The sequence below is a fragment of the Pleuronectes platessa genome, chromosome 23 (assembly GCF_947347685.1).
Source record: "Pleuronectes platessa chromosome 23, fPlePla1.1, whole genome shotgun sequence".
In the NCBI taxonomy this organism is placed as follows: domain Eukaryota; kingdom Metazoa; phylum Chordata; class Actinopteri; order Pleuronectiformes; family Pleuronectidae; genus Pleuronectes; species Pleuronectes platessa.
This window is the reverse complement of record NC_070648.1, coordinates 9,654,823-9,679,358: the sequence shown is the minus strand read 5'-3', so window position 1 is coordinate 9,679,358 and position 24,536 is coordinate 9,654,823. Positions and strand designations below refer to the sequence as shown.

Below are 24,536 nucleotides of genomic sequence, written 5' to 3'. Positions count from 1 at the left end.
AACTGGAAACTGAACAGAGTCTGTATTTGTACATTTTATTCCCATCCTTTGCCAAATATTCCCGCAAAATGCAGTACACCATAGTCCTTTTAAACTAGCTTTCCATGATGGGTTCAATCGGAGGAACTGTCAAACAGGTGCAGTAGCATTTCTTCCTGACATTTGACAGCTTTTTAACTCGTGTCCTTTTTAATTTCCCCTCATTAGAGTCATTTTTTTTAATTAGCTCTCCTCAGGTTAGATTTAAATGTTAGAGTTATGATAAAGAAAGCAATGTCTGACATTTGAAACGAAGACGACTTAAAAGACACAACTGCAAATGTCTTCAGATATGCCTCTGTGTGGTAAAATCACGACTGTATGCTCCCGTTTAAGGACGACAAACTGTCTTTGTCACGTATTCTTTTCTGGAATTTCGTTTCGGCATTAGAGCGGATTATAAATAGAAACATAAACATATGAATAGCAGGGTTGGAACAAAAGTGATGGGAGGAAGGAGAGAGCAAGAGAAAATGAAGGAAAGATTAAAGAAATACGAACCAATATTGAGAGAGGGCTGGATTCAGCAAGCGACAAATCTCCATGGCAACACCGCCATCACGACCTAGAGTTGGGAGGTGTGTGTCCTCCCACCCACAAATTTCCGTATAATGCAACAGCTTTTGCATGTGGTTGTGTTATTTATCCAATAAAGACCCCATTTGTGCTGAGCTTGTTGTTCCACATGGAGCTTTGATAGATAAAGAGAAATTAAAGGAAGAGTTTGGATTGAGATGGTGGACTTAATCTTTAAATCTTATTTAAATAGGGCTGAATTTATGCATTTTTCTGTTTTTGTGTTACACAATCAGTTTTTCCCATTTTGAAACAAAACATTGATTCAGCTGTTGTCAAGGATATTGGTGATGAGCAGTTTGATTAGGCACATAACAAAGCTGACGATGTGTGTTTATTTTAAATCCTCATTACCTCCTTTTTAACTCACGTTAAGCCAATTTGGACAGGATTAATTAACAAATGAGTTAAACTTAGACAAGTGTGAAAGAGAATCATGATCTTGACAACACTCGTCCTTACGGCTAATTACTACAGGTGGTTCATTTATAGAACGCCAGGTTATGTCATATTATATGTAGGCAACTTATAGCAACAATTGGAAGCTGACATCACACAGCAGCTCCTGTAATGATCTCACAGGATCAACCTGACCTTACTATTTCCTTCGCAAGTACCGGACACCATAAGGATTACCTGTTACTTCAAATGGTTTCTTCTTCATTGGGTTAACCAAACTCTCTCCATTCCTCTGCCATTACCCTCTAGAGAATCTGAACCGATCTCATTGAATTCGGTAACAACTCTATGTTAAAAAGCATCTTAAAATGCAAAGTGTTTATCTGGAAGTGAACGGAGGACAAATCAAAATGAGTTTTTGGGGCATAATGATTCTGTTTGAGCTGTGTCATAATAACTCAGACTCCTGTTGAGGAATAAAAGTTGATGTGAATTAGTGTTAAAGTTCCACCTTAGGTCAGCTGAGTGTAACATTTGCCTGACTGAAGTTACACCTTTGGTCGGCCAGCTGAGTGTTGGGAGTTTCCCATTTGGCAGTTGCTCTTTCAAAATAAATAGCCTTTCCTATTACATCATCAGGACAAAGTTAACGGGCAGTGTTACTAAGTACACTTCTCTCATGATTTACTGACTTCCTCAATGTCACACATTGACCATATACATCCAACCATGTATCCATTTCTAAATTCCCATGAATATTGTAATAATTATCATCTTTATCTGGACCAGTGGCATTGCTAATTATTCTTGAACTACTCTAATTTAGAATGATTTAGACTATGAATGATTATTTTAATATCCTGGAGGCTTTGACACCACATCCTCTGCAATTTTCTTCTTCGTCAATTCTCATCACTTTCACGCTTGTAGCATCCAAAAACAAATGTATTACTCTTTGAAGAACATAGGTTCTGCTGATATATACTAAAAATAAACCAACTAGATTTATATTTATTTAATCTGTGTACACAATGTAACACTAACTATTGCTGCCACAACCCTACTGCACATAGTCTGTAAATCTGACAAAATGCTCTCTAGCAGTGTGCAGGTTTTCGAGCTTGAATACTCGATTTACAGCTTCATTTTTATTTGGTTGACACACCTAAAGGCACAGCTTTCTGTCTTCCGCCACTACTTTTAGTTTCAATCTAAATTGCTGAACTTCAGTGCACTGCGTTGCAATCTGCTCTCCTCACCTCAGTGTTCAGTCAAGCCCTGTCTCTGAGTCTGCATTTACAAATGGAGGTCGACTTTGGACAGGAAGGGACAGAGTAGTTAATTATTTCAAATGAGAGGGAACGGCTTGATTACATTTTATTGTTAACAGCAGGTTGTTATGTGGTATTTTCAAAAAGCGATCTGCACAAACAACTTCAAATAATAGTCTGCTTTCTGTTGGTTGTAAAGGTTAGCAGAAAAGTGGCATATTATTATATTGTTGAACTGGATTAATAACAGGTGTGTGCAATTACACTTATTTCAGCACTTATACCAAATACAAAAAAATGGTTTGACATATTTTACTCAACACATATTCACTTTTTTGGGTTGCTCTCTTCCTTCTTTGTCTCCTTCAGAAAACATGATCTCAGTTTCTCTAAAAAGGCCCAGTCAATTAAACAATCATAGACAAATGTGACTTTTGATCAAGACTGCAGACTAAAGCCTGAAACATGCCTCTGCGTTTTCACGGGCCCGTAAGCGCAAGAGCCCTTCCGGGTCCCTTACGTGCTTATGTATCCCTCCTTACGTGCTGACGGGTGTCGACCCCCTTTTCTAAAATTTACGGCAAAGCTCCGCAAGCTCACTCAGCCCGCAAGGCTGTGATTGGTCTGCTCTAGATCCCTTCTGGAGCTGCATTTCCGGTTTCATGCCCCATAATACAGGCAGAAACAACGGGAGATTTAGAAGAATGAATATGGACCAAATAGAAGAGCGTTTGGCAGAAGAGATCCGAAAGTATGTCCACTTGTATAACCCGTCACTGACTGGCGTATTTGTCCGCCTGAAAAAGGCTACAAGGAGCCGCAGTAGCTATGTAAATAAACAATCGATGAAGAAGAAAGAAGGCGTCTCTCAGGTCGTCTTCGACAAAAAGCATTACTCCGCCTAGTGTTCTGGCGCGGAATTGCTTTGTAAGACGCGCAACGGTTGGGGAAGCATGAATGACAACGAGTCTTGCGCCACAGCGGCGTGAAAAGACGCAGTCGCAGAAGCATGTTTCAGGCTTAAGGCAATGTGAGATTAATTAATATGTTAAGAAAACAGCTTGAAAACCTAATCAGAGTTGCTGCTGGTAACTGGCGCTGCTGTAAACGGGGAAAGACTGAAGAGTGTATATTTTTATACGTCGTAAAGATTATTTGTTTAAGCCGAGCCTAGTTTAACGGAGTGTTTTCACTTCACCTCTCCTTTTATTACCCCTGTTTTTTCCTCCCTGCTGCTGATGACGTTTTTGCCTGTGTTTGCCTATCTTCAGTTTGGGTTCAGCTGTCTCTTGATAGTATTGTGTAGCACTCACTTCATGTCCGACCCTCCGTTCGGGTTACTTTGTGAACTGTGCTGTGTTGAATTCCATCTAGTTGTATCCGAGTGGCTTCCTCCCAGAACTCAGATTAGTAAAGGTCAGTGATAATGAGGGCCGAGTCAAAACACAACCAGTACTGCACTGGATTAACATTATTGTGTGTGTGTGTGGTGGGGGGGTCATGTGCACATGCTTGTGTTTGCAGTGTGGCAGTAAATGGCTCTCAGCTGCAAACATCATGTCAGTAAGTTTTCACTTTGTGTGTGTGTTTTGGGAGGGGGTCTGAATTGTTAGTCCGGATATAAACACTATGCTAATGGTCTCTCCACACGGTAGGCAACAGGCTTGATGCACGGTAACTGATGGCAGCCTGGTTGACAGAGAATTGTGTTTTTGCTCTGTTGCGCTTGTGAATTATGGCTGTTGTCGAAACTGTCGGAAAGAGCATGGTCGCAAAAATCTAATATATACAGCAGTCAAATTCAAAATGTAATTAAACATCATTAAATGAAGTGAAATCAGAAGATTACATGCCATCTTTCTGAAATCTGTTTACCGAGATAGAAAAGTAAGGAGCGAATGGTAGTCATATAATTACCTCTGCCAAGGAGGTTGTGTTTGCATCTGCGTTGGCTTGTTTGTTAGCAGGATTAGGCAAAAACTACTAGACGTATGACCATGAAACTTGCTGGAAGGATATGGGTCAGGGAAATCCCATTTAATCTTGGTGCGGATCCAGGAACATTGCGTGACAGGGCGTTTTATCTTGATGAAAAAATAAGGCAAGTTAGAGGACTGATATTTGCATGTGTGCAATTTGGTGCACATCCACATAAAAATCTGAGTCTTGTGAAATGATATTCACTAGACATGTGAGAAATGTTAATTTAGACCTCTGTTAAGTGCCCACTACGAAAAACCTTTTTTCTATCCGTCTTACTGACATCTCCCAAATGCGTCACCTGAACCCGATGCTCAACACTGATGTGATTGGTTGCATTCATGTGTATTTCGCATCAGATCAGTTGTGAATGTCATTAACAAATACAGTTTCACTGAGAACCTGTTTAACTGAGCTAGATCTCTATTGGAGCACCAAGTTAGTAAGTCCTCTGCTAAACTGTGCGCTGGCATGTCTCATTTGGCATTCATGATTTACAAGTAGCATCGGAGCGTAATGTGAGAACAAAACAATGATGTCACTTATTGTCCTCCAACACTTCTATAATTATAACTGAGGGGAGGGGTGTGTGTGTGTGTGTGTGTGTGTGTGTGTGTGTGTGTGTGTGTGTGTGTGTGTGTGTGTGTGTGTGTGTGTGTGTGTGTGTGTGTGTGTGTGTGTGTGTGTGTGTGTGTGTGTGTGTGTGTGTGTGTGTGTGTGTGTGTGTGTGTGTGTGTGTGTGTGTGGCTTGCTAAGCCTGCAGCTGCCCAAAAATGAAGGAAGAATCAGAAGACAAAAATAGTCTGACATGAAAGAGGATAGGAGAGAAGGTAGACCAAAGCGCTGAGGACTGTGAAAGATCTCAGAGGTCTCGCACATGAATTTGAACTCGCTGTGCTTTGTGCAGGGTTCCCCCAAATAATGTCCAAGCAGACTACTAATTAAGTAGTCTAATGACTCCTGGGTGGTTGACCCATTAAAGCAAGTACTTAACGAAAGACTGAAAAGTTTGTCCGCTCCACTGACCTTCATATCAGTTCTTGTACATTTAGCTAGAGCTGGTTAATAATGTTATATTGCTACATCCATGCTATGTTAAAGTGTGAGATGTCCTTTAGTTTAAAAATAACCAACACACGGTCTAAATTGTCATCCAGACTTTAAAGAGTGTGCCACCTTAACAGATAAATATTGCCACTCCTGTTATTATCTAATACATTATTGAAGCCCTCGTAATTACAAACTTCCCAGGAAGTTTTCACTTGTTGAGTCTTGTATGTTTATTTCAAATAGCGCAGCATTGTCCTTGATGGGAACCACTGTGTCGTTGAGTGTGCAGATGCAGTCTCTTCTCCAGATATCTGTAAAACTAGCACTTTTGGATGCATTTCCCCGCTTATGTTTTTTAAAGAAGCTTTTGTTGTAGTCTGTTTTTATTTAGTTAAGTTAGCATTGTTAGCACCAGGCCATCTATGTGTATTCATGGCACAAGACATTTAATTTCTCAGGAGGAATCTAGAGAGTAATCGGGTGTAGGGCTCAAGGAAGTTTCACATTTAAGCTCCTTGAATGTGTACATTTTACTTGTACATTGTCTCAGACACCTGTTAAACTACAAGAAAGCAGAATATGATGCCGTATCACTTTCCAGAAGACCTTGGGAGACACAAATGTTTTGTTAAGGGCAAAATCTGACCTCCAGGCTCTATTTTGGACAACATTACTCCAATGAGCTCAAAGCAAACGCTCAGTGAGTGACAGAGGAGGACAGATCACCATAGATCTCAGTGAGGACCACCTAACTGTTCCAGAAATCGGCTTTGTCCAGTCAGACAGGGTCTCATTGTGTCAAACTGTCTCTCTCTCCCACATGATCCAAAAATAAAAATAATTTGCTTCCCCCTCGCACAAGGCCACATAAGGTCCTTCCCCTCTCCTCTGGGTTTAATGTAACTGTCATTTGCTTTTAATCCCAGATCCCCCCCCACCCCCTCGTATTCAGGCTTAATCTGCCCTATTATACTTTATATGCAGGTCTGCACTGTCAGCATAAAGTTGTTGGGGGTGGGGGGGTTTAAATGCAGACATTACTTCATACCATCTGGGCCAAGAAACCCAAGGAAGTAATCATGGAAATCCTTGTTTCCCATGACCCAAGATGTGGTTACGGAGGGAGGAAGATTTTGATAAAAAAAATAGTTTATTGCAGGTAAATTGTGAGACAGCAAGCTTATTACTTGTTCAAGCCTGAGGTAGATAATTCAACAGCTGAAAAGACTAGTCTGTTGGACATAACAGGAGAGAGAGATGATTTATGTGAACCTCCTCAATCTGCAACAACAGTGTGAATTTCAGTGAAGCATTACTCTCTCTCTCTCATTGGTGTCAAATCTCTGAGATGTGTGTGTGTAATTTCTTCTTCTGCATATGTTGGCATATGTGATTGTGCACCCACACCTTTGTGTGGATGAGTGTGCATTCTTATATCTTTGCAGTGCTGTTTGTGCCGCAGTTAGTCTGTGTGTGTGTTTGCGTCTCGTCACCCTGGAGCCAGTCGTCCTCTCCTCTGACCCTGATCCCTGTCACCTGTCTGCTCAGATCACACACACACACACACGCGCACGCACACACACGCACAGCCACACTCACAATTGCTGTGACCCTTTCCTGGAGCTGAAACCCAATCGCAGTTGCCAGCCGTCCAAAACTTGCCAGCGCAGCAAGGTTTTGTTTTCTTTTTGTGGGTGTGTATATAGCTCCAAAGACCTACTGTCTGCTGTAAGATGAACTGAAGCAGAGTGATTGTTAAAAATAACTTTTATACATTACTGGCCTTGGCCGGAATCATGCGAAGGACCAAGCCAGTGATGTACGTTCAGCGGGGCTCCAGTATAGTGACATAAATACAGTGGAGGAAGCAGGGGTAACTTGGGACATGCATTTTGGGAAAAATGCCATTTAAAATTTACAATGAACTTTTTGACCATTCCTAAAATACCCCCACACATGCACACACAGAATGAGAGAAAAAACTGTTTGTTTGTTTGGGCCATTATTACCTGTAATGTCCTATCTGAATGCACAGTTATTCTCGAAAATATTAGTTGTTCTATCATTTATTTTTAGTATATGTATATTTGCATTTTATGTTTGGGTGGGGACCCAAAATCCAAAAGCACAAAAGTTTTGTGCTGTTGCCGCTGTAATTAATGTGCAAATCAGTATCAGTAATTCATTTCAATGCTTTTGTGCATTATTATATAAGTAAAACTTCTAACTGTCCACCAGAACCTACTTGAAAACACCTTTGAAATGGTTTAGTGCGGAATATAAGATGAAAGCCGCTACATTGTCACAGTCACGTTCTAATACATTCTGCCTTCAAGTCATCCTCTGCTTACAGTGTTTTCTGCCTTTTTGCTTTGTCCAGGAGACCAAGCCGTCATCTGGCCGCACCAGCATGCCGCGATGTCGGAACTCCGTCGCCACAACCACATCAGATGACCAGCCGCACATCGGTAACTATCGGTTACTGAAAACCATCGGCAAAGGCAACTTTGCCAAGGTCAAGCTGGCGCGACACGTCCTCACCGGAAAAGAGGTAGGCATTCACGATTGGAAAGCTTTTATCTCACTCTTGGTTCCACTTCCAGCGTCACTCCGACCTTCTGAACGTTGTAGACTTTTATTTTTAGCCACTTAGGTCACATTCTGGACAAAGGCTTTTCTATAGGCTTGTTGCTAGGCTAATAAAGCAGTTTTTACGCAAGAAGAAATATTTAAACCCTAATAAATTATACAAAAAACAAACCGCTTAGATTGTTCTGATTAAGACATGGTGACAAACTGTCACTGAGATTTTGTTAGCAAGTCTGGTTTAAGTGGCATTTGATGCCGTTTTTTAGGAAGTGACTGGTTAATCACCAAAAACTACTTTGGAAAGAAAAGGAGCTTCATATTTTTAACTAGCCCTGAGTAGAAAAACAATATACATGTTTAGCGGATGTCTAAATGTTAATCTTCCTTCCTGCTTACTGAGAGCAGGGAAGGGTTCACGCTGTGATACACAGTAGGTCTGGTCTGATCTGAGGCTCGCATGGCTTTGGAGACGGTACATCTGCTGCAGGAGATTAGATCACCATTGTCCGCCTGAATAGAGAAGCCTAAATGTCTCTGGCTTACTGTGAATTCCAGATGTGATGTAACGTAGCACTCTGTCCCTTTAAGAGCGAAGCAGCGTCCGCTGTGAGCCCATGCCGGGCTCTGTCTGAGGCCCTGTCAAGCCAACTCTCGGCCTGTGTGGCCAGAGCAAGGGGTAGGCGGGCTCTGTCAATGTGTGACAGCCCTGTGCCTGACACCCTGATAACACTCCATGTGACTTGCTGGCACACACACACACACACACACACACACACAAACACACACTCAAAGAAAACAAGGGAGAGTCAGAGGGCATGAAAGAGTCAGACAGACAAGTACAACCAGAAAGAGGAGTGGAAGAAAGGAGTTAGTTGATAGCGAAAGACAGAAATGGGAGAGCGAGAAGTAGACCTCTCTCTTCCTGTGTCCTTTTTGAGAGATTCTTTGTTTCCTTGCCTGCTCTCATTAAAACTTCTTTTCTCACATAATATGTCTCCCAGCTTGCTCTTTGCATTATAATGTTTCTATCTCTTTATGTTTATGATGTTGTTTTCCACATTGGATAATGAACTATATACCTTGATATTATAAGGGTAAAACCCTTCTTCAGCTCCATTTATTACTCAATGCTGCAAGATTGCATTGTACTGTTTTCACGTGTTTACAGGTTTTTGCTTCTTCTTTGGGACCTTTCCTGTATAAACACCATTCTTATTGGAATTTCTTAATGTGGACCAAAGCCTGGTCAAAAACTCATTTCTGAGCTCCTGGGTTAGGGTTAGGGGTTGAGGTGTGATTTAAAGTGAGGTGAAGGTCAGGGTTGGAATTGGTTATGTTTGAGGATACGGGTTTGGCCGTTGAAGTGTGGAATGGGAGTTCTAACAAGGATAGCTGCGCAAACTTAAAACAATGCTGGTCAGGTTTTCCGGGAGTGTGTTTTTGTGTCTGGGGTTGTGCAGGTTTGTGTTAGGGGGATGTGACAAACCCACTAACTCAGTGTATTGAATGAATAATAGTGTAATAATAGATGAATGTGTTCTTGTTTTGCTTGTAGGTGGCTGTAAAGATCATTGATAAGACACAGCTCAACTCCTCCAGTTTGCAGAAGGTGGGTCACTCTAACTCTCGCACACGCACTTACACACACGGGCAACGGAATGAAATCCAGAACTCAGTCCCTCTCATCCCTTTTTTGCAGAAGTCATTTTCACTCTTCCTGCCCATGTGTCTTTCTCTTTCTCTCTCTCTATTCGTCCCTCTCTGTTTCTGAAGTGGTTTAGTTTTCAGAGAGAGGTTTAATTACAGGAAACAAGCTGCAATTACTTCCTTTGATCGTGGCAGGGTGGAGTCTGTCCACTTACACGCACAACTCTAACCATGTACGCTTGCACACTAAACACACACACACACACACACACACACACGCGCATGCACACACATACACACACACACCAAGTGTCTAGCAGCCAGAGACACAAGATATAGAATACACACTTGTGTGCAAAATCACTCGAAAGCATTTAATGTTTTGATGTAGCAAAAGTTTAAAGTATTTAGAGAGTGACACCTTTTAGACTCAAATTTGAAATTTAAATAAAGGATGACATGTGACAGCAAGTCTGAGCTTCAATTTGAAGAGGTATACGTCATTATAGAAAGAACTGTGTGGGCGATATGGCTCTTTTATCACATTACAAGCAAGCTGCATTCCACTTGCAGAAGACCAGGCTAAAGGCATAGACACAACATGCAGGAACTGGAGGTTCGATGGCCTGGGAGAGAATCACCAGGAAAGATCCAAAGAGTCTATTGATGTCTGTGGGTGAAAAGATTTCAGGCTGGCAATGTCCGCAAAGATTTTTACCCAAATATTAAATATAAAGATGTTGTTTGACCTCAACTGTAACTGTTGAACTACCTTTGAACCCCTACAATTTGTGTGCAATGTGTAAAACAAGTTATATCCCCCACTAACGTTATTCTACTAAAATTAAAGCTGAAACTTTCATCAAGCATCTTTTATTTTATATTCAACTGCATAAAAAAAGTTGTGTAACTCTCCAAATACTTGCATACAACAGTCAGACTCCCTCGCATAGATTGTAAGGTAGCACTCGAATGCAAATCCATGTGGACTAGCCAATTATAGATTTTGCAGGCATTGAAGTTTTCTGTCAATTGGATTTTAGAAAAGCTGCATGAGATTAGTGTTGATCTAAAGCGGTGGGGGGGGGGGGGGTGTGTGACACATTGAGCGAGCCTGGTGGCTGTGATGTAAAACATAGACTATCTGCAAGGTAAACAGATGGATCATGACCCAAACACAAATATTCATGTAGGCTCAGGGCGCGTTGCTACACTGAGCTGCCTATATTCACTGAGAAATCAACGGAAAAGTTAATCTCACAATGCTTTAATGGGTTCTCTTCTGACCTTAAGTTTCAACCAAATTTGGCATAATTCAGTTTTCCATCCGACAGACCAAAAATCAAACTCAGACGATAACTTAACCTTTGGTGGCGGTTATTACCTTCATTTACAACAGAGTCACCTCAAAGACATTGCAAACACACAAACAGGCAATGTTGTCAAAATAACAGGCCTATATCATATGTGGAAGATGTTGGCTTTTTATTCATCAAAACCCTGAGCTAGCTTCATGTTAGCAAACAGAACTTGTTCAGCCAATCTTTACCAGTCGAAAGGACTTATTTCGTGTTTGTTATGTATTTGTTATGGGTTATTTAAGGGCAGTAAGAAAACCAGTCCCCAGTTTTTAAAGCCAGATTTAGTAACAGTCGTGCATTTAAAGAGCTTTACACATAGGTACTATAGCTGACTTTAGGATAAGCATATATTCAGCTTTAGGGCTCTGATTTACATTGTTAAATATTGCAATCTGTGTGTTGCTTTTTTGATTGCTTTGCAACACTAACAGCTCCAGCCTAGCAAGTTTGCGACTGTCTGTCTGTCTACAGTGTGACTTCCAGGTTATTTGCCTCCAAAACATCCAGGAAGCACAGTGTGAATTTATCTGCTGACTCATAGTAAATTAATTCCTAATGAGTATAAAGCTTCTCCTCGTGTCTTTACCTTAGGAACAGACCATATTGCGTTGAGGTAGACCTCAGTCTAATAAGTAGTTTTTTATGAGCGCTTCTGCCTGTTTCTCATATTGTTAACAGTTTACAAGAAGCACAATGCAAATCAAACTTTTCATTTGTCCGTTGAACTCTGGGTTCCTTAAATAGGTTTTGGCAGCCCTGGTTTCAAACCGGTGTTGCCTGAATCGCTGCTGTTGCGTAACCACAAGCCTTGTTTTGTTTTTGCCTTCCTTCGAGTAATTTGACTCGCATGTTCATAAACAGGAGATGAATGTCTGTGTTTTCAGTGTTGTTTTACACTACAAATATTGACTGGAGTCTTTGCAATGACACTGCAATATTAAACTAAAACAGCTATTTTTCAATCTCAGAATCTTTTTTCCTTTTCCCTCCATGTCCATTTGTGCACATACACTGACACTAAATATCTTTGACACTATTTGCTCAGGAACATGTCGAGTATAAATGTAACTCACAACCCCACCACCTGACGTCTGAAAGTGTATTTTACACAACACTTTGTGTGGCTTGCTTTCTAACAGCTCTTCCGGGAGGTGAGGATCATGAAGATGTTGAATCACCCCAACATAGGTGAGTCACACAGACACGTGAGCTGTTCACTCTGTCATCACTCACTAAGAACCAGACTTTAACTGTTCTCCATTCGTAATCCTTTTTCTATTTTCATTCCTCTTTCTTCTCCCCTCACCCTCCAATTCACTCATCCCTCTCCATTCAATTCTCCTTCCTTCTTTCTTTCTCCAACTCCAGTCAAGCTCTTTGAGGTCATCGAGACAGAGAAGACACTGTACCTGGTAATGGAGTATGCTAGTGGAGGTAAGTGCGTGCCACTGTGAAATCATTCCCCCTGAGGCTCTGCTCTCTGGATGTTATCTTATGCTTCCCATCAAACAAAAAATGCTACCTCTCTTTAATGTCTTTCAGAAGTTATTTGTCCAAAGGGTTGTTTTCAGAAATCGCAATATCCTCTTATGTATTTACCCTGCTTGTGTGCCCTTTTTTTTTAAGCTTATGTTCTCAAATGAAATTGAAAACCATTTTATGTCTTAAATATCAGTCCGTAACTTAGAAATTACTTAAAATAATGATTATGTGTGCTCCCTGTTTTTAAAGCACAGTACTCCTCAGATCAGCGTCCCATTGAACCAATACTATTAAAGAGACTAGTGTCGTTTTTTCAACACTAAAACTTGTCTCTTGCTCTTTCTCTCGTCTCCCAGGAGAAGTCTTTGATTACTTGGTGGCCCACGGCAGGATGAAGGAGAAAGAAGCCCGTGCCAAATTCAGACAGGTGTGAGCTGGGGGGAAATTTTCGCTACTCTTGTGTGCAATATCATAGATAAATTATGCTAATATGTTTAATTTGGGAAAAGGTTTGATTGAGATTTAAAGTGAATCGTCAGTGTGGAGTCTTTCTGTATTTGTGGAATAGTGGCAGGTGGGATGGGAGCAGAAGGAATACAGCCTTACACACTACTTACTACTTATAATTTATGGTTAAAACTATGTATTTTACTTTATTTTTATGAAACTATAATAATTCATCTTAATTGTTTAAATTAAGCCCAAAAAGACATGTATTTTAACATATCTTATGCTTCAATGATATAATTTCTTTTACCATTAACACGAGGGACTGCTTTAATTCGTCGTTCCTACTAAATCCATATGAATGTGTCCTGATGAAATCCTAATGAGGAACGTTCACTGATTCAACCTTGCCATTTTGTCATCTTTTCTCTCCCCCTATGACTCCCTCTTTTTCTCTCTCTCACTCACTTCTCACTCTGCAGATTGTGTCAGCAGTGCAGTATTGCCATCAGAAGTGTATAGTACACAGAGACCTCAAGGTGAGAGAAAACACACGCGCACAAACGCACATTCAGGAATTACATTGAGCGTTGAAGCGCAAGCCTGCTCTCTCTCTGAGTCTCTATTCACAAAGATGTCATTCTCTTTCAAGTACAATGACTTATACTTGTACCCATTCATCTCCTCACACACACACACACACACACACACACACACACACACACACACACACACACACACACACACACACACACACACACACACACACACACACATACACAGTAGACAGCTGTACGTCTTTGGTAGTCTCCTGTTTTCTCCTTGTGTCGCTATTTTACTCCCAGTCTTTGATTCACAGTATGGTCGCCAATAAAGAAAAGCAACCGAACACACACACTCTCTTATCTATTATTATTTCCGGGTCATTTGGGTTCTTAGCATTATGCAGTTGTAAATCCTCTTATTGTGTCAGCAGGCAGAATAAGAGGACAACACATTATCATGATTACTGTAACAATGATCAAGCAGGAACCTTTCATCCCTAAGTCCCACTCATGGTTATTTTTGACTTTTTAATAGACTTTTCTTTTGGATCAAGAAACATTTTCTGCACTTTAAGCAGGTGTTGATGGTTAATAACGGTTGTCATTTACCCCCCAAAAAAGGGGGGCAGCCTGGGGAAAAAAAAGAGGTTTCTGGAGTACAGACAGTTCTCATTATTATAATGCGTGCCATCCTGCACATTATCCTAATCACTCTTGATCTGGGGGGTTACGATGTGAAATCCAGGACAGGCTTAACTCTACTGGGCCTGACACTGCGAGAGGCAAATTTTGATGAGACTGCCTTTTTAGCAAGAGACAAATTATTCTCTCTGGGTCCAGAGATGTAAAAGAAAGAAGTCCAGATAAATCCTGCTCTACTTAAGTTTCTTCTGAAAAACACATTATCACAGTTAAATGTTATTGTTTGACCAATTAAAAATAGGAATGAGCTGGGACGGCGTATAACTCACCTGGTAGAGCTGCCGCCACATATCGAGGCTTCATGTCTCTGCAGCAGCATGGGTTCAATTCCAGCTTGCGGCCATTTGCTGCGTGTCACCCCCAGTCTCTTCTGCCCCCCTCTCACTTCCAACTCTGTCCTGTCAAATAAAGGCCTAAAATTCCCCCCAACTTTAAAAAATGTTAATGAGCTATAGATAAAAATATGCCAACAATGAAATGACAAGCCAGTTTTTGTTTATTTAATAGGTCAGAGCTTACAGATGATGTCAGTGATGTATTAAACACACACAGAAGCTGCAGAGTATTCAGAGCAAGTGAAAAGGAGAGTGCACCTGTTGCTAGGCAACCCCCGCCTCCTTGCTCACTGGCTCACTTTAGACTCAGGAATACACACATAGCACACTAACAGAAATAAACTGTGCTAGCTCACTTTGCCCATTGTGTGCTACTTGCAGGCCCCAAGCCATTACTCCTAAAACCTCTTCTCTCTCCAAAGACCCAGTTTTTCCCCCAGAGAAAGATGTTTTTCAGATATAGTGTCTTTAATGAGTCACAGTGTGTATTTATTGCTCTGCATGTCTATTTGTCAAACTCGTTTGCTACAAAGTTATTGTTCCTCTGACCAAGTGTAAAAATATCACAGTAATGCAATACACAAAGTATTTATTTTGCTTCTTGGCACATGTACTATTTAGGAAAAAATAAATCCCAGCACATTGATTATCATTCATTTTCTCCTGTATCTTTTTCTCCCACCACATCCTCCTGCACTCTACATCATAATTATGTCTTTATTTTCGTCTCATTTTTCTTTCTCTCACACTCTCATCTGTCTGTCTGTCTGCAGGCGGAGAACCTGCTGCTGGATGCAGACATGAACATCAAGATAGCGGACTTTGGCTTCAGTAATGAGTTTACTCTGGGGAACAAGTTGGACACATTCTGTGGCTCCCCGCCCTACGCTGCCCCGGAGCTCTTCCAGGGCAAGAAATATGACGGGCCAGAGGTGGACGTCTGGAGCCTGGGGGTCATCCTCTACACACTGGTCAGCGGATCGCTGCCCTTTGATGGCCAGAACCTCAAGGTCAGGGAAAGGAGAGCGAGTGCTTGTGTGTGTGTTAATGTTACATAAGTGGATGTCTGTATTCTGTTGGTGGTTGCAGTATTTGTCATGCTGGTTTCTGTTCCTCTACAGAAAGCAGAAACTGAACTCAAGAATGAGTGAACTTGTACTTTTTAAATGGATTTTGCTGGTTTATTTTAGACCGAAAAGAAGATTCAATACTCTCTGAGAACTGTACTTATTCTCACCACCTATCACACTGTGCATGCAGTCAGTACCCACATGACTCATTCTTGAAGTGCAGACACATTTTGGGTGGGCGATATGACATTGAATGTGATGCTATTGATATTAACATGCCTGCAAAACACATCCATGTTCATTAAATATGCCTTTGCACTACCTCTCGCTGTGCACACTTTAGTTTGACACCTACATTTCTAGGTTTACTAATTATTTAACAAACAACTTCACTGTCTTCTGTTTTTTTTAATCCCTTGTGGTTGATGCTATAATAAAATATATTCTTTTTCTTTTTGTGATGCACTCGGAAAAATGTGAAGTGATTACGTCAGCGTTTAATGACTTCATTTAATTAATTTGATTTTTTAATTTCAGTATTTGTTTTTCTGAATATTCAGTGCCTGGCAGTCTAAGCTCCTTGAAAGCCTAGTAGTATTTACCAGAAAATACATGAATATATATTTCCCCATAACGTCAAACATTACGTTTGAATTTAGCTTATTTCGATGCTGTCCAGCTTTTGGTTAAGTGAATGAAGTGCTTGTTTAACAAAACTATTCATCTTTTGTGGGTGTAACCGCATCTAATGTTGTAATTTAGCTAATTCAAGCCAAAACAGATGGAGTTATAGTGAGAGAGATGTAAGGAGCTGCATACAGATGAGATGTTGATTTAAAACGCATCCAAAAATGAACAATATTTGCACAAACGCACAACACAATCAGGATAACCAATCAAATCCTCAGTCTTTCCTCCTCCAAAACCTAAAGTTGTGCCCTTTTCCATCTACAGGAATTGAGAGAGCGTGTCCTGCGGGGCAAATACAGGATTCCCTTCTACATGTCGACTGACTGCGAAAACTTACTTAAGAAGTTCCTCATCCTCAACCCGTCGAAACGAGGCAGCCTCGAGGTACATGCCTGTATTGACACACGCATTCACAAATCATAAGACACTGTTGGATTGCATTGGTGGAAGCATGTAGATTAAAGTGAAGCTGGGTTGTTAAAAAATCTATTTCTGCCAGGTTATTTCCCTTTTATTTAATTCTCACGTTGAACAAAAATGTCCTTACATTTGTATTGATAAAACATGGACACTGGAAAAAACGAGCCTAAATTATCTGTATTTAAAGAGAGTGCTATACTCTATACCTGGACTTGCCTTACCAGCTATATGTGACTTTGTTACTGAAGTGTAAAGTTCTTTTTAAAACCATAGTAAATACTTGTGAGTTAAGAATTAATGACTTGCTGAATTTGGTTTCGCTAAAGGTGGATGAATGGAAACTGCTTTAGATGGAAGATTTTATGATTCTTTTGTTTTTGCTTGACCTGTTAAATGTAGAAGAAGCACTGTAAAGTTAACTCGTCCCAGAAATCAGTCATGTGTCTGTTTCATTTACACCTGCTTTAGAGTTTGAGTGTTTTAGATCAAGCAGCTCACTGACTGAGGGTGATTGAATTTACACCTGCGTAAATCTCCATTAAGCAATCTGTGAAACATTATGTCCTTATATGTCCTGTTGCCTGTGGCTACAATTTTTAACTGACACAATCTGTTTGAATTATGTACGTGATCATCATCCATTTTTTTTGTGTCCAAGGGTGTGCCTGAAAACAAGACGAGTCATCTGTAGGAGCTCATCTCTTTATTCAAAGCTCAGTGAAGCTCAACTCAGGAAGCAGAACCCTGTACTGGAAAATCTATTGTTTAAGAGAGGCTGTTACAATTAAGTGTTCATTCCTCAAAGCAGATATTATTTTTTGAATGGAGACAGTACTACGACGGAGTGTTGCATTATGGGTTGTTTGTAGTCTTAATGTTGCTGGGTTAGTGAGTGTTTTCAAGTCTGTCTATTGTGAGACTTTCAGAGTTACTCATCCTCATGTGTTAGGTAAGTCCAGTTTAACCTGCAGGAGTTTCTTAAGGCTGGTGGAACATGTTTTGCTGCCAAAGAGGAAATTGTCAAAACAACTTCCTGGTGTCTTCCAACAACTTTAGTAAAGGGGAAAAAGACATAGAAATATCTGCCATACAGCCTAGAATTATGTCCATGTTGAGCGAAACCTAAGCCCAAAGAAATCCAGGGAAAACCCTGTGGAATTTAATGCACATCTGAATGTTACAAAGGAACATTTATTTCTATATTGAAAATAAATACCTGAGCCCGTGAGAAAATCCCTACTGAATACAATGGTAATGGTGTACCCTCCTTGTTTGCCATCCACTCCTCCCTTAATCTTTCCTCCCTCCTCTGCTTTTTCCCCTTCATCCTCCTTGACGTCTTATGTCTCCCTCTATCTGTCTGTTTGACTTGCTCCCAGCAGCAAATAATGAGGGACCGATGGATGAATGTTGGTCACGAGGAGGAAGAACTCAAACCCTACATTGAGCCCCAGCCAGATTATAAGGACCCCAGGAGGACAGGTAGGCACAGAGACACACAGAAAAAAGGTAAATGCATTCCTTTATACATATGTTTTTTTTTCACTCACCCACAACGTGACATGTGTCCTTCGGAGAACAGTGGAGTAATCATGGTCTGCTTTTTCTGTGTGCGTATAGAGATCATGCTGCAAATGGGATTCTCTCAAGAGGAGATCCAGGACTCGCTGTTGAACCAGAAGTATAATGATGTAATGGCTACATACCTACTACTGGATTATAGGAACTCTGAGGTATACTGATTCTCTTACACTCAATCTATGTATCATTGAGACTTTGGACACTGAATAAAAACACAATCTAAGATCTGTTGAAACGACCACCTAAACGAGTGAGCTGACAGATTTGCCATCTTTTATAAAAACGTTGATATGTCAGCCTCTGAAGCAGATACCGACCTGAAATAAAAACATTTCCTTCTTAGTCAACTGTTTCCCTTAACTTCTTCATTGACGTTGGTTGGTTTTTTAAGTGAGCAACAAAGCCAGCAAACTTGCCGAGAACTCATCTACTTGTCTGAAACGCTACTTTCAAAACCTCTTGCAGGCTAGAAGCGCTAACGGGCACTATTTTTAGTCCTTGGTAATGGCTTTATCCACACCAGAGCATCTCTGCATTCATCTGCTCCTGACACCCATTTGTCTTGTTTTCTCTTCCTCAGCTGGATGAAAGTGGCATCAAGCCTCGACCAGGAAGTGATGTAAGAAACATTAACGACCCCTCCCCACCTCACAAGGTACAATGAGAACACATAAAGATATCTGCTAACATGTAACGAGGTCTCCCGACTCCAGGCAGTGACGCGTGATCACAACATAAGCAACCTCTGAATCTACTTTGATGTTATCCTCTTTTTAGGGTTTGTGATTGTAGACCGACACATAGTATCAGTGAGCATCAGCAACCGCTGTCTCCATGCATGCTTTAAGTATTTGCATTAATGGTTGAACAGCTCTATGGCTGAGAGAAAAGTGGCTGGAAACATCCCAATCCCAATATGTGTGTGTGTAAACAATCTGTGACATAAAGAATGACACAGTGACCCGTGTTCTTCTTGTCTAAGGTACAACGCAGTGTGTCATCCAACCAGAAGCCTCAGAACCGCAGAACCACTGACCAGGGTGAGATCTGTTTGTGTCTCTTGAGATTGGGGGGAGCCGGTGGAGCAACTTCCATTTTTTTGAAAATACCTCTTCACAGTTAACTGTAGACATATAAAAAGAGGGGAAGAAGGAGAGGGAACTGAAAGGAGGTGGAGCAAGGAGGGTTGAATCTATTTGGAACAGAGAATGAAGTAAGAAAGGAGGAGTGGAGAGGGGACAATGTGTTTTTTTAAGAGGTCTGGCAGAGCAGATTTAATGAAAGGAAGCCACGAAAGAAGGTGAGACTGATTAATAATAGTGGTGTCAGGATTTTGACAGATGATTGGCAGAAAGCTTCAAGTGACGGCCTTTCTGATGCACTCCCTCTTTCCCTTTCTTTTTCATAGGCTCCACCTACTCTAAGAGGGGGGGTCAAGCAGACAACCGGACTGCAGCTGAAGAATCTGGGAGGAAGGGTTCGTCGGGCAGCTCCACCACCAAGGTTCCGGCCAGCCCTCTCGTCTCCACTGACCGCAAGAAGAGCGCCACGCCCTCCACCGTGAGAACTTTCTTCCAATCACACGCATACATGACATTTTCAACACTGAGAAGTTTGTGTTGAAAAATCACTTATATTTAAGGATTTAGAATGGATGTTTTGTGGCTTCCCGTCCCGTGTTGACTTACACAGACGTCTTTCCTTGAGGATCCTGATCACGTCTTGTCCTCGGACTATATGGCCATCTACTTGTTTGACATTTCTCCCACACCCTTGTTAGTTTTGTCGCAACTATAAGGGTGGGACAACAGTTATTGTTTTTTAATATTATTTTCTGCTCCACCCAACCTCAACATGGTCAAAGCTTTTTATCAGTCAGGGCCATGAAAAACAACCGGGCAGGTGTGCATGGGTTTTAGATGACAACTCCCAAATGGGTTTTGTAATCGTTTGATTGTGCAGGTAATTTTGAGCAGCTGCAGAAAAATGAATTAATTGAAGTCAATACTCTTAAGGCATAATTTGGTGAGGAATTAATAAGGTTTAAGTAATTAAAGTCATTGCTGGTTCGAGGCTGTTCCAGGAATAACTGGTCACCTTTAATGTCATCCTCCCGCCACTGCACTGACCCTGGGTTGAAATTATTCCTATATCTTTAACCCTCTTCTCCTTTTCTCCCTCTCTTCCTACAGAATAGCATCCTGTCCACCGGTACCAGTCGCAGCCGGAACTCTCCTCTGACAGAGCGAGCCACGCTGAGCCAGGGTATCCAGAACGGCAAGGACAGGTACACATAATGGCGCCCAATCACAAAAGCAACACGTTTTCAAACAGACAAGGACAAGCACACCCACGTGCTGTCATCCTCACATACACTCTTTGTCGTTAGTCACTTGCAACCCAACTAGTTGCTTCGAGGCACACTGCTTCATCACCAGCACACACTTAATACAAACACACTCATTATGGTCTGTGAATGAAGCAGTGCCACAGCTGTCTCAGCGACTGAATCCCAGACCTTTGCTGGTGCTCTCCAAAGCGCTGCCAGCTGGCTCAGGGAGCCCCAAGGCCCAGGGCGGGGTGAGCCCTCCTGGATGAGGAAATCAGGCTCTCTTGGGTATTTAGGCCAAACCTCCAGTAGATTACAGATTACCCGAGATGGTCTGATGGAGGCCTGCCAGTCAGAGCAGAGCAGGGTTCGCTGGACACACACACACACACACACACACACACACACACACACACACACACACACACACACACACATTCTCACGTGCAAAGGATGACACACAGTGGCCTTAACTCATTCTTCAAACTAACTTTTCTTTCTATTTTCTTCTTTTAAAAAAGTTATATTTTTATCGAAAAAGAGTAGAATTTGTGCTCAATTCTTATTTATTTCCTCACTGAATTGGTCCTGCACAGTTCTTTTTTTATCCTCATTTTATCCTTCCTTGTTAAACTTTTTCTTCCAACTCTCCTTTCTTCCTCAACCACAATAAACCTTTAGGCCACAATGGAGTTGCTTGATTGTGAACTTTCTATCTTCACATTAAGGCAATAAAAAACACTTTCACATGTTTATTTTATTTAAACTAAATCCGAGGCGTAAGATTTCTCGCTCTGGAGCCCGTGTACATAAACCACCCTCATATCACTCATGCATTAACCAGCCATATGCTTTGTGTGTTTTTATTTTATTTTAAGCATTAAACATTAAGCTGAACCATAATTCATACAATGATCCAGTGGTCATTGTCATTACTGCTTAATTCTCAAATGACCCCTCGTTCCCACAATAGTGTCCATCCCAAACAAATTTTTGAAAGGATCCATATTCATTTGACACATTTCTTGAACACTTTATGGCACTGGAGTGGTCATTTGAGACAGCATTGCTTCTTTTTTTTTATACTGTTGGTCTGTTAGCCATAGTGGACCCTGCTAACGTAGTGTTTGTCATCCGCTTTGATTAGTTACTTTATTTGATCATCATTAATGCTTTGAAGTTTGGGCTACTATTCTTGTTAAACCCCCTCCCCATTCCAAACCCTGCCCTTTTTCTTTCTCTCCTTTTCTAATTTTCCTCATCTGTTCTTTTATCTGGGTCTGAGCTCTTGTCCCTCTGGATCTCAAGTCACTTGCATTTCCTTGGCATCTCCTTTCTTTTCCTGTTTTCCCCACCTTCCTTTTTCTTTTGTGTCTTTATATTAATCTCTCCTCTCTCTCTCTGCTCTCTTTCTAAGGAGATTAGGAAGACTTGTGATGGAATATTAACTCTTAGTGGTACTCCTTGTACTTGGCTCTTAATAAGCTTACACATACACAAAAATATCTACACACACATACTGAGGCTCTACACATACAAACTCATTGACACACACAGGCTTAAACATACATGTCACACATGCTCAAATGGTTGCCACACACTGGGTTGTCGAGTGAATGCGGTTATTTTTCCATCACCAGCCGGACTAATCCCTGTCAGAAAGAGTGTGTGTTTTCCTCTCTGCTATGTGTTTGTTTTCTTTGTAATTAGTAGCTGTTTGGTTGACCTCTATAAATGTCCCTCTCTCTCTCTCTCATTCCTCTGCTCTCTCTTCAAGCTATCTCTCTCTGTTCCTCTGTCGTACCACTCTCCTCCGTCTCTTACTGTTTGTTTCTCTGTGTGGAAAAAAAAAAAGTCAAATCCGAGCCGCCAGCAATGTGCAGAGCTTTGTAGCCTGTAGCAACACTTTGCTGATTAATAAAGGGTTCAGGAAATAGCCTTTGTTGTTTTGGCTTGATTTAGTTTTAGAGTCGCATGCACCATGAAAATGACAGGAAGTTTCGAAAAGGAGTCGTCAGGCACTTGACAGGCAGAAGTCGCAAGACAGTTTAACCTATAAAACCACAAGCTTGGAGGTCAGAGTTATTGTCTCATCTAAGGACAGTGAAACAGCTTCATGTCCTGTCCAACATCTGCTTGTCCAAATTGACTTAGTGACAGTTATGTAGATTTAAACTATAAACATTTATTATGGGCTGCAGATTACATAACTGTGGATTGATATGCAATAACTATTACGAGGGGACACAAAAGTTAAAAAAAAATATCTGATCAGAAGGGTTTTTTGGTTGGGGTTTATTTTACTTGGCACCCTTTCAAGATAAACTCTAGTATTTTTTTTTGATGTATGCCTGTACCAGAGGTATGTTAACCCGTCAATATATTTATATATTTAAAGGGGTGCCTTTTATTATTTTTGCTGAACAAAATGTGGCATTTTGATCTGGCTTTATCCACAGGATGTCTGTTTTTTTTTTTCAATCTCTTGCCAAGTTGGTCTTTTGTGTGAGGCAGATATTACATGCATAGATGGTTTCTTTTTGTCAAACCATGATGGAGCAACGTACAAAAAAGACAAACTTTTCCTCATCGTTCGTGTCATCTTGTTCTACGTGTTTTCTGTTTGTCTTGAGTGTATACTTCCTCCATTCTCTCTCCTGTGCTCTCTGTTCCCCCACCCCACCCTTAGTGTGTGTTCATTAAGTGCTGCTTCTAACCATGCTCCACCTCACCTCTCCGCCCACCCACAAACAAACCCCGCCCATGTTGTGTTTGCCTATGTGTGTATGGTGGTATGTATGTTTGACTTAATGTTTGTATGGTGTGTGTCTCCTGTGTCACTCACGTGTGTTGGTGTGTGTGCATATACGTGCGTTTGTGTCGGGCGGGGCATTCCCATTCCTCCCCACTCCTCCTCCCTCCCCAGCCTAAACACTCCGGGCTCCCGCGCCTCCACTGCCTCAGCCGCTGCCGTCCTATCCTCCTCCTCCTCGCGTCCCCGCCACGGCAAGTCCTTGTCCTCCTCCAATCATCCATGCCCCTCTGACCTGCATGCACCACGGCCCAGGCAAGTCTCTTACTCACTCTTTTTCGCACACACACATGCACACTCACAGCTCCCGCAGCCCCGCTCAGCACGAACCACTTAACTCAGCACAGATCATCATCCTTCCCATAGTGGACAATGAGGCAGAAGAAGAGCTGAAGAAGGGAAGTAATTTGGTTGTCTCTAAAGCCTCCATCCCCTGCTGCTTCATTAAAGGGAGGGCACCAACTTTTTTTTATATTTTATTTTTAATAAAAAACCAACTCTTTGATTGCATTTAAATCACACAGCAACAGATCCTGGCACACATTGGAGAACCGTTCGCCAATATTTGTCCCCCTGAAATTGCGAATTTCCCACACTCACACACTTGTTTTTTGCATTTAAATTATTCTTTTAACAGAGAATACTTTTTTCCGGCTCTCTACAGTAAGCCAAACCAGGAAGCAAAGTTAGCATTAGTTCAGCAGCAAAGACAGTACACAACACTATCTTATCTGAGGCGCAGTGAGTTACAGTTCAGTCAATTTCTCGAACAAAGAAATGCCGTACTGAGTTACTTAGCAACAGACAAGTCAACAGCAAAGCTCAGAAAACTGTGCAAGCTCAACTTGTTTGACGTCGCCCGTTCCTCGGCCAGTCAGTCCTGCTCAAGCCTCACACTCAACCAGCGGACCTGCACAATCAAGACTGCACAATAAGAGCCTGAGAACTAGATGAGCTGGTTTTTTGTCAGTGTAGACAGACCACAAATTCAAGAGGAGGCGTTGGTGGACCAGCAGACATTAGGACTCCAGCCAGAGAGGTTTCCTTTGCTATATATAATCTTGATTATTGACTGACTCTTTAATGGGGTGTGCTGCTTATGTAACTTCCCAGTCAAAGGAACAAATCAGTAATACATTTAACAAAGTGGCATTTCATAGAAACTTTGAGATGGATAAAATTGCTATATGCTTTCATCTTGAGCATTTTCT

General features: G+C 41.3%; 1 protein-coding gene across 14 annotated transcripts in view; it reads left to right on the top strand.

Annotated features, from left to right (window-relative positions):
* Positions 1–24,536, top strand: part of mark2b (MAP/microtubule affinity-regulating kinase 2b) — a 43,814-nt gene that overhangs the window by 8,011 nt on the left and 11,267 nt on the right. For 9 of the 14 annotated variants that reach the window (XM_053415802.1, XM_053415798.1, XM_053415796.1 and 6 more), the window contains exons 2-15: positions 7,696–7,866; positions 9,460–9,513; positions 12,052–12,100; positions 12,281–12,346; positions 12,751–12,821; positions 13,324–13,380; positions 15,197–15,433; positions 16,448–16,567; positions 17,983–18,112; positions 18,224–18,336; positions 18,765–18,839; positions 19,167–19,224; positions 19,593–19,744; positions 20,377–20,471. In XM_053415802.1, the coding sequence (XP_053271777.1) occupies positions 7,696–7,866; positions 9,460–9,513; positions 12,052–12,100; positions 12,281–12,346; positions 12,751–12,821; positions 13,324–13,380; positions 15,197–15,433; positions 16,448–16,567; positions 17,983–18,112; positions 18,224–18,336; positions 18,765–18,839; positions 19,167–19,224; positions 19,593–19,744; positions 20,377–20,471 (1,448 nt within the window). Of the gene's footprint in view, positions 1–7,695; positions 7,867–9,459; positions 9,514–12,051; positions 12,101–12,280; positions 12,347–12,750; positions 12,822–13,323; positions 13,381–15,196; positions 15,434–16,447; positions 16,568–17,982; positions 18,113–18,223; positions 18,337–18,764; positions 18,840–19,166; positions 19,225–19,592; positions 19,745–20,376; positions 20,472–23,439; positions 23,581–24,536 lie in introns of all 14 variants that reach the window. The other 5 variants (XM_053415804.1, XM_053415795.1, XM_053415799.1 and 2 more) reach the window with 5 other exon arrangements.